A 10,216-nucleotide genomic window follows, 5' to 3' on the forward strand; every position below is an offset into this window, starting at 1 on the left:
AGTCACATCTGTGTTACCTGCCTGCTAGCTTAGTGCTACATTGCTGCTGGTTTTTATTAACAGGGGGCGGAGTCACATCTGTGTTGCTCGTCCGCTCGTGTTCGGTAGCCAGGGCTCTCAGTTCTGTGGACAGGGCGGGGTGCCCCGCTTGCATAATGGTATGGGAAACACCGTTTTAATTTATTATCAAACGCTACGACCTTCATGGGGTCGGGTTCTGTTAGGTTGGCGGGGCGCCCTCTTTGAATAACAGTGGGGGGAATGCTGTATGTAACGGCAGAGTCTTTACAGAGAACTGGACATCCCTCCAGAGTTGATTCAAGAACAACAAATGAGACACACAGATTGGGGGGGGGGGGGGGGGGGCAGCCAAGAGGCCTACAGCAACGCTGGAGGAGCTGCAAGAAGTTCTGGTTGTGTTCCACATGTGGCGGCAGACTCTGGGAGGAAATGCTTTTCTTGCAGATAAAAAACATCCAGGCATGGATTAAAAGTGCAGGTTAGGACGGTTCACTACGGAAGGAGACACAGTGAAACACGGTGGCGGCAGCTTCATGCTGTGGGGATTTAGTTGAGGGGGGTAGAATTATGAACGGTCCCAAAAAAGCTGTATTTTGGCCCAAAACATTCTGGTGTAGCTATTTCAACAACCCATAAATCAAAACATTCAGCTCTTTCAGGACCATCCTGCTGTGACTTTTGGTATTGGTGCAGCTTTAGCTTTTTAAAAAAATATTTAGCCTTTTCTGCCATTTTTTTCCCTCATCTAAAATAAATTGAGCTCATTTTCCATCCTTCAAAATCTTTAGATGTTTACAACCTTTTACTGCTCCTTTCACATTTTGTTCTGCTTCAGCTTCTTTCTGCTAATTTAATATTTTTTTCCAGCTACTTTCAGCTCATTTCTGCTGTTTTTCAGCTGTTTTGTGCTCATTTCAGGATCTTTAGGATCTAAAACATTATTATGCTTTTTCTAACTTATTTCTGCTCTTTTCAGCTTATTTATGCAAGTTTCAACTTGTTCTGCTGTTTCAGCTATTGTTTAGCTGTTTTATGCTAATTTTAGCTTTTTCAACTAATTCACGTTATTTGCACACATTTCGACTATTTTCAGCCTAATTCAGCAAAAACATGCTCACTCCACGTCCTTCTGGTAATTTAAGTGTCTTTCTGCCTTTTTAGCTACTTTTCAGTTCTTTTTTTGCTAATTTTAGCCTTTTCCAGGCGATTTCCACTTTATTATGCTCATTTCTGGTTCTTTCAGCCTAATCGGGCAAACATGTATTCTTTCTGCTTTCTTCTGGTAATTTAAGCTTGTTCTTTAGCATATTTTAGCTAATTTCATGATGAAACAGATGAAATTTTCATCCGTTTTCAGATAAATTCAAATTTTCATGGTAATTTCTGTAACTTCCTGCTAATTTCAACTTATGCTTCTTCCATGATATTTCTGCTAGTTTCAGTTATTTCAGCTACTATTTAGCTGTTTTATGCTAATTTTAGTTTTTTTTTTTTAGCTATTTGCTCATTTCAACTTTTGTGCTTTCTCCTGCTGATTTACGCTTGTTCTACAGTTTCAGCATGTTTTTTTGTTGTTGCTGATTTCAGCTGTTTTTCAGCAAGTTCTTCTCCAATAAGCATTCACACTGCCTTTTCGCAGGAAATGCAATTTCTCTAGTTTATTTTTCACTTTTACACAAGGATGTGGCATTTTAACACTGGAGGATAAATGTTTTATATCCTCTGTGCGTTCTTTGAAGATGATTGTACTAAAACAAATTCTGCTGTAATTCGTAAAGTTGACGATTTAGCGTTGGTTCAAACGGCGCTAAGTTAAAGATATTTGCTGCTTTTCTTCATTTATTCATCCCTATCTATTTGTCAACATTACCGTGTAAACTACTAACAAATCGACAAACTTGTCGCTTTTTTCGGCAAAATTCGTTGATTTCAGTCACAAATGTCATTTACGTAAATAATCTAAATCCGAAGTTTTTTTTTTTTTTCCCCGGGGGGTCAGAGGCGTGGTAGATGGTATGACTTCCCATTGACTGGACTTGCATAGTGCTAAGCTAGTGCTACGTAAGTCACGCTAGGTAAGTTGCGCTAACTAGCTCGCAACAGAGCTTGTGCTAGCTCGTAAGCGCTAAGCTAGCGCACTTGCATAGTGTTAGCTCAGCGCTACATAAGTGCTGGCAGTTGTTGACCCGGCGCGGGGGGTAGGATGCGTTAAGAGAAGCATAGCGCTACTTCTTTATCATCTTAGCTAGCGTGTCTGTATTGTGCGCTGCTAGCTTTGCACAGTTTAAGACACAAGTTTTTACTAATTTTCTTCTTGGGGTTTACCAGAATGCTTAATTTACGTTAAAAATCTATTGGTGGGTTGTGGGGACGTCGTTACCGCCCCCCCCACAAACTACAGGCTCTATGTTTGTCACCTTTTTCATCCCTTGTGAGGTTGCAGGTACCGTATTTTCCAGTGTATAAGTCACTTTTTTGCATAGATTTGTCAGTCCTGCGACGTATACGCCGAAGCAACTTGTATACATTTTTTTCCCATATTCATAACGCAATGTTTGACTGACCTATATGTTTTTTTCCTCTTCATGTTTTTTTTTTTTTTGACGCAACGTACTCGGAGCGACTTATATGCCGGAAAATACGTTGCGCACTAAAATCAGACGCTGTCCTCCAGGTGACCACCCAGATGGAGGCGGCGAGCCAGGCGGACCTGGTCTTTGTCGCCGTCTATCCTGAACACCACTCTACGCTGGTGTCCTTGAAGCCGGCGCTGGCCGGAAAGACTCTGGTGGACGTCAGCAACGGTTTACGCATCAGCCGCGATGGCCCCTCCAACGCCGAGCTGCTCGCGGACATTTTCCCGGAGAGTTTCATAGTCAAAGGGTTCAACACCATCTCAGCCTGGACGCTCCAGACCGGACCCCGAGATGGAAACAGGCAGGTGGGGAACGTCACCGGCTGCTGATTTAGACTCGTAAGAAGTCGGGATAAAAAATGTATCGACTGTTCGTTTGGGCTTTTATTTTCTCTTCTGTTTTCTGCAGGTTTTTCTGTGCAGCGACAGTCAAAAGGCCAAGAACTCGGTGAAGCAAATCTGTCACCGAATGGGTTTTATCCCCATTGACATGGGCCTCCTTTCGTCTTCTCTGGAGATTGAGAACCAGCCTCTCTATTTGTTTCCCTCCTGGCACATCCCCTTCATCTGTACCCTGTCTCTGTTTGTCTTTTTCTACTTCTACAACTTCACCCGGGACGTCTTGCATCCCTACATCTCAACAGGGAAGAACGCTTTCTACAAAATGCCCGTTGACACCGTGAACCTCAGCCTCCCCTCGGTGGCCCTGGTGATGCTGGCGCTGGTTTACCTGCCCGGTTTGAACGCCGCCTACCTCCAGCTGTGGCGGGGCACCAAGTACCGTCGTTTCCCCAACTGGCTGGACCGCTGGCTGACCCTGAGGAAGCAGTTTGGGCTCTGCAGCTTCCTGTGTGCCGTCCTGCACGCCATTTACAGCCTGAGTCTTCCGATGAGGAAGTCTGCGCGCTTCAAACTGATCAACGAGGCTTATCGACAGGTTAGACGAAGAAGGAGAGGCGTCTGAAAAGCTAATGGCTAGTCTAAAGACAAATAAGACTAAAGTACATTGCTCTTGTCTACAGAAATCCCAGAAACTCTACATTATAAACGTCAACAAAGTCGTTTCGATACGTGGACATGTACGCTCGAGCCTAACTGACTTGTTCACATGGACCCACTTTCAAATTGAATACCGTAATTTCCATACTATTGAGCGCACCAGAGTATAAACCCCGCCCACAAAAAAAAAACCCTTTTCGTACCTATATAGGCCGCACTTGTGTATAAGCCGTGGGTGTCCGCATTATAACATGAGGTATTTACATAGAACGATTTTTAAAACTTTTAATTGAATTCGTACCGGTAATATTCACAAATACGTACAGTAAAAAAAAAAAAGAGCAGTGCCTGTAATACGGCTGGTTAAAAATAAAGTAAAATACAGTAGCCTACCAAGAAAGTCACTAGAGGCTAAATGTTTTGGGGAAAAAAAAAAAAAATCCCTAAATTTTCCGCTGGCTTCAAAGTGTGTGGGGAAAAAAAAAAAAGCGGCTTATAGTCCGTAAATTACGGTAGTTGTCGTGAACGGACTTCCAGTGTTTCCTCTACCATTATACAGGCCCATCAACAGAACCGAGCGCCCTACGTACTAACCCACCCCCTCTCCCCGCCACCGTCGACAACTGTCGGGACTGATTTAACATGGAGCGCAACACAAACACGCTAGCACATATGCTACTGACATACCACTCCGTTCCCACTCCCTCCATAGAAAATAAACCGCACTAAGCTAGTGGGCGGGCAACTTAAACGTGACTTCACCCCCTCCTCCGTTAAAACACTGATCTAGGAGAAACACTGCGTTGTATAAGCCTCAGGGCTCAAAGTGTGTGAAACAAGTAGCGGCTTATAGTCCAGAAATTACGGTAGTTGTCTTGAACGGACTCTAACCTTTTAAATTTCATAATGATTCATTACAAAGCTCTTCCATAAAAATAGGACTGTCCCGAGTTAATCAGAGTACTAATCAAGGCCTTCGTTGGTCGGTATCGGAGCAGCTGGCACGGTTTGCTCCACGTCCGGTAAGATCTACGGTTGAACGTTGAGCGCACCAAAACAAAACGGTGACCTGGAAATTAAAAGTCCCTAAGCACCAATTACCATCAGGGGATTAAATCATCTCTAACAATTCGTCTGCTTAGTGCCAAACGCGCTACATAGAGGGACACGGACATGTTCCCTCAGTGCCTCGGTTAGTAGGTTAAAGTTCAAAGTTCATGACGGGGCGGGCTAGGAAAGACGGAACGTGTTTGGAAGAGTCGCAGGAGGCTCTTGTCTTAAAAACAAACGTGGCAGCCGGACTCGGGTTTGTCAAGTTTCAGCTGAACGAAGCACAGGACTTCTGGGACAACGCCATTTGAACGGATGAGACCAAAGTAGAGCTGTTTACCCATAATGCACAGGGGCACTGTCAGTACAGTGGTGGAGGGGGAGGACTTGGTCTTTGTATCGCACATTGACCCATGAACTGTCCTGTCCAGTGTTCCCCCAGTTTACAGGCCTTGGTAGGCACTCATGTCTTCTGTGGTTGGGTGGGGGGAGAGACGGGGGCCTCTGTGTAGTGGGCTGTTTGTACCGTCAGGTTTTTTTGGTGTGTGTGTGGGGGGGGGGGGGGTGCAGCATGAGGGTGACGGAGCACTACCTGCATCGTCAACTTTTTAGCTAGCGTGTCTGTACTGTACGCCGCTAGCTTAGCGCTACATCAGTGCCGGCACTTGTCGACGGGGGTGTGTTGGGGGGGGGGGGGGGTCGTTCTGTTGACGGGGCGGGGCGCCCTGCTTGTGTAATGGTGGGGGACACACTGCCGTCTGTCTCGCAGCTCCTTTGATGTCCTGACGTGAAAACCCGAGGACTTTTTTCCTCTCGACTGAAAATCCGGACGCTTGGGAACGTTCGTCGTTCAGTTCTCACTTGGGTGTTTGTCGGCGTGTCCAGGTGAAAGATGGCGTGGCCGACTCGTGGGTGGATGCTGACGTGTGGAGGATGGAGCTGTACCTGTCCGTGGGCATCATGGCCCTCGGCCTGCTCTCCCTGCTGGCCGTCACCTCGCTGCCGTCAGTGGCCGGCACCGTCAACTGGAGGGAGTTCAGCTTCGTGCAGGTACGCGCACACACACATGCACACGCACATGCACACGCACAGCGTCTCGTTCGTTCTGCTGCTGAATGACGGGAACAAACATGGCAGACAGGTGTCCCACTGATGTCCTCTCAGAGACACGTTGTCTCTTGCGCAGCGACTCCACATGTTCCCCCTCCTGCAGCTGCCCCAGATTCACAGCTGAACTTGTCGTGACTCAGAGCACACTTACTCCCCCCCTCTCCCTCCCCTCCTCCTCCCCCGTCATGGCCTCCAGTCTTCCAGGACTTAGTCTTTTTTTTGTCCACTTTCAACTCGCAGTAATCCATCGGTCGTCAGATTAGTCATGTGCTGACAGTTTCAGCTCGGTGCATTCCTGCGTGGTGGCCAGAGCTGCAGGATAGTGGGCGAAAGTGTCTCTTTGGATGTGTTGGTGTGTTGTTTTCAAACAAAAGACTTGAATCAACAAAAAGATTTATCAACGACCTGCCGTGATGGTCGCCACCGGCCTCGGTGAACACAGAGTGACTCTAACCCGGTCCTTGTTACAGATGTGCAGCTAAAATCTCGGGGGCCACGATGGTGTAGAGGTAGGGCAGCCGCCTCGGGACCAGAAAGTGGCGGTTCGGCTCCCCGCCATGCCCACATGTGGTGGTGTCCTTAGCTGCCCACTGCTCCACCTGGGTGTCTCAGGTGCGTTTGGTTAAATGCAGAGGATTTGGTCAGCGTATAGAAACAGTGATGACGACACATGGCACTCGTATATAACATCTGGTGTGGTAGTAGCTGAGAGTGATTCCCAACCTTTGGAAAAACTCGCCAGGTGATGAATTGTCAATAAATTGTGTAACTTTTTGAAGCGTTTGAGATTGAGCTCACCTGCGACCCTAGTTTCTACTTTGTAAACCTTTCAGAATAAAAGTACAGAGTTGCCCCTTGCCTTGGCAGGGTGCTCGTATGTTCAGCGGTGGGGGGTGTTTGTATCGACAGCAAGCGGGGGGGGGGCTCAGCTCGAGTGGAGATGGAGCGCTTGGCTTTTTAGCTAGCGCTTCTGTGTTGTGCGTAGGCCTGTCACGATAATCAATAAATGAATTAATCGCATGATAAATGAAAATTACTGACCTCGTTTTCATTTATCGTTTCTTCATCTCTTTCTGACCCCCCCCCTCCCCCCAATTCTCTTTTCTCTTTAAAATCCTGTTTTTGGATCATTAAAAGCAGCTAAGCTAAGAAGCTAAGTTACGAGCTAAGCTAACAGGCCGTCCTCGGGGGGGAAAAAACCTCCGTCTTGTCACAGCTCCAAGATTCACAGTTGAATCTCGTGCCTTCGTGTAAAAAGTTGTTTCTCTTCAAAAAAAAGCTGAGAACTTTTTTTTATTAAGTTTTGTGAGAAAAATGCTAAAGAGCTCAAACCACACCGAGCGTCCGCCATTTTGAGAACCAAAGAGACACAGCCCATGTCACGTCAAGGGGCCTCCCTCCCATTTTTCTTAGAGACACGCTGCTCGCTCCCTCACTATCCATCCTTGGGTTCAAACTGTCTTATACTGCCATCCAGTGGTCAAAAAAGGTACTTCACACAAAAAATAACCACCATTTCTAGTTAAATTTGACAATAATTACTAATTATTGTGAAATTTCAAACAATATTATCGTTTATCGCGATAATTTCTGAGACGATTAATCGCCCATCAAAATGTGTTCTGTTGACAGGCCTACAGGGCGCTCGGTTCTGGTGACAGGCCTACGGGGCGCCCTGCTTGTTTAATGGTGGTAATGAAGTACGACGGCTGGAACTGATGCAGGACCAGTTTGTCGCTCTGGGATGGTTGCGAGGGGGCAGTGCCTCATTTGGTCATCGTGGTGGTTCAGAACCAACTTGTCTCGTTACAGTTTTAAGTTCAGAAATCGAGTGAGTGAACAGTCGTGTGTTTCTAACTGGTGCTGCGATGAAGACGTCCTGCCCGCGAGGCGGGACAACGACTCGGCCCCGTTAGGGTTCGTTTAAGAAAAGAATGAGTGTTTTCCACCTCTGGCCTCCGCCCAGTGACGACCTGGGGAAGCTTTTGGTGATTTATGGCCCCTGAAGCTGAATTATGTGGCGCTCTGTGGGTTTCAGGTCCTGAGTGGTGGGGTCAGTGGACTTCCTCGGGGTCTGCGTCGGCCTCGAACACAGCTGACGTGGACGTGCTGACTCGTCTTTTATGTGTCGTCATATTCAGCAGGAAGGTTTCTGAGAAAACAAATCTTCTTTCACTGTTTCGCAGTCGTCGCTCGGTCACGGCGCTCTGACCATGGCCACCGTCCACACGCTCGTCTACGGCTGGGACCGCGCCTTCGATCGGTCGCAGTACCGCTTCTGCCTGCCCCCCACCTTCGTCCTGGTCCTGATCCTCCCCTGCGTGGTCCTGCTGGGCCGCCTGGCCCTCTTCGTGCCCTGCGTGGCCGGGCGCCTCCGAAAGATCCGCCGCGGCTGGGAGAGGAGCCGCCACGTCGGCTTCGCCCTGCCGCCCGAACGCGGCTTCAGCGGGGCGGAGGACGTCAGCAACGTGTGAGGAGCGCTGCTTCTCCGGACACGAGGTGAATCTCAACACTGAAGATAAAATATTTATACTCTGGAGTCTGCCGGGGACTTGTCTCTTTGGCCTGTCGAGGTTTCGTTTCTCGACAAATGAGCCGGCAGATCCTGAGAGACCAGTCGAGAAAGCACAACACGGAGTCAGAAATTACCATTTTATTTAATTTATCGCAGCTTTGCTCCCAAACTGAAGAATATTCATGTCCAACACAAGATGTCTGCATTCAGCGAACCTAAATCAGATTATTGAATTCAGTCAAGCAAAAAAAAACCAAAAAACTGCCAAGTGTGAAAAGGAGATTGTTTGTGCCGCGTGCCTTTGTGTTAGCAAAATACCTCAAAAGCCTCCAGGACAAAATTATAAAACCAAAAGTATTCGTTGGACCGTTAACACCCCCAGCTTTAGGAGTGAACACATTCAAGATGGCGCCCATCGAGGACGTAGCTGAGTCATTTAAAGCAGGGGTTCCCAACTCTGGTCCTTGAGGAACACCATCCTGCATGTTTTAGCTGTTTCCCTGCTCTGATTTGAACGACTTTGTGATTAACGGGCTTCAGCAGAACTTGAGATAGTAATTAAATCACTGAATTAGGTGTCCCTCAGGGACCAGTGTTGGGAACCATTAATTTAAGGATCTGTTGTTTTTTTTTTTTCCTGAACATCCAGATTTTATTTTACGTTATTTAGTCCTTATTTTATTTCACAGCACTTGACATTAATCTGTTCTGTTTAAAGAACACTTAAAATGTGTTGCAGGGGAAACTTCATTTTAAGTAACAACTTTTTTTTTTTTTTTTTTTGCCAAACTATTCACGAGTTTAAAAACCTAATTTTAGCTAAACTCTTTAAACACAGTCGAGTTAGAGGTTGCCAAAAACAAGATGCTCAAATATACAATTTATAAAAACTTCCAAGGTGCTTCAGTTTTCAGTTTAGGAACCAGAAGCTCCCGGACACGGTGCTGAAAGTCCGTTTCTTCTTAACGAGACAGTTCGGTGAACAAACGTCTTACCTTAAGGAAACTACACTTTTCAGTAATATAAAAACTGGAAGTCGCAGTTTCTTTAAATGATTCGGGTGGTCACAGGTTAAACTAGGGTGGCCAAGGCCACCATTGGCCACCCCCTGGCTCTGCCACTGCGCCCGGTGGTGGATCACTCCGCGCCTCCTCGGACAAACGAAAAACAAAACCTCCCTCTGTTCTCCTCCAATGTAACTCGAACCCGCTTGAACATTCATTAATCATATCCGGCAGCGAGGACGTCGGCGTGCCGCTTGTTCCGACCGAGCTAACGGCTAATCTGCGCGCGACGAGAACCCAAGTGGATTTCTCAAAACTTAAACAGCGACTTGTGCTAACGTTGTTTTTTGTATTAACCTTTACACCTGCCATTTGCCTCACGCAGGTACTCCCGTCATCAAAAACTTTCAAATTTAGTTTGTTCAAAGAGCCGTCTACAACAGGTAAGATACTGCCTGTTCACAGTGACTTCTCGCGTTTAAAATAAATCTGAACGCCTGTTTTAACGCAGCTTCTGCTTCTGTTAAAGACTTTTTAATTTGAGACAAAAAGACTAAAGCGTCTTCAAAGCTACGGGACGCTCCGGGGTTGAACCGCAGCTCCAGTTTCCAACAGCAGGGGGCAGACGTCGTCACTTTCAAACAGGAGATCGTAAAAACAACTCGTCTTTTGTACAAAACGTACGAGCTTATAGCCGGGTGATTTTATTTTGAAGGGCTGCTGAAGCCCAGAAGAGAATGTTCAAACGGTGAACCAGCAGAAAAGTTTAATGTTTTAATGTCACTGGTGGAAAAAAGAAGCACTAATGTGGACTTAGGAACACTTCGGAGAAAACAAACTTTTATCAGAAAAGAACACGTCCTGCTTCCTGAAGCGTTTAGC

The 10,216-nt window shown here is 46.7% G+C and overlaps 1 protein-coding gene across 1 annotated transcript in view; it reads left to right on the plus strand.

Annotated features, from left to right (window-relative positions):
• The window catches only part of steap3 (STEAP family member 3, metalloreductase), a 10,831-nt gene extending 2,104 nt beyond the window's left edge, over positions 1–8,727 (plus strand). Inside the window, exons 3-6 of the mRNA XM_037696650.1 lie at positions 2,696–2,962; positions 3,066–3,593; positions 5,591–5,755; positions 8,002–8,727. Coding sequence (XP_037552578.1) covers positions 2,696–2,962; positions 3,066–3,593; positions 5,591–5,755; positions 8,002–8,289 — 1,248 coding nt within the window. The 3' untranslated portion in view covers positions 8,290–8,727. The remainder of the gene's footprint in view (positions 1–2,695; positions 2,963–3,065; positions 3,594–5,590; positions 5,756–8,001) is intronic.
• The last annotated feature ends 1,489 nt before the right edge of the window (positions 8,728–10,216 follow it).

This window comes from Nematolebias whitei, chromosome 23, assembly GCF_014905685.2.
Source record: "Nematolebias whitei isolate Nwh7 chromosome 23, NemWhi1, whole genome shotgun sequence".
NCBI lineage: Eukaryota > Metazoa > Chordata > Actinopteri > Cyprinodontiformes > Rivulidae > Nematolebias > Nematolebias whitei.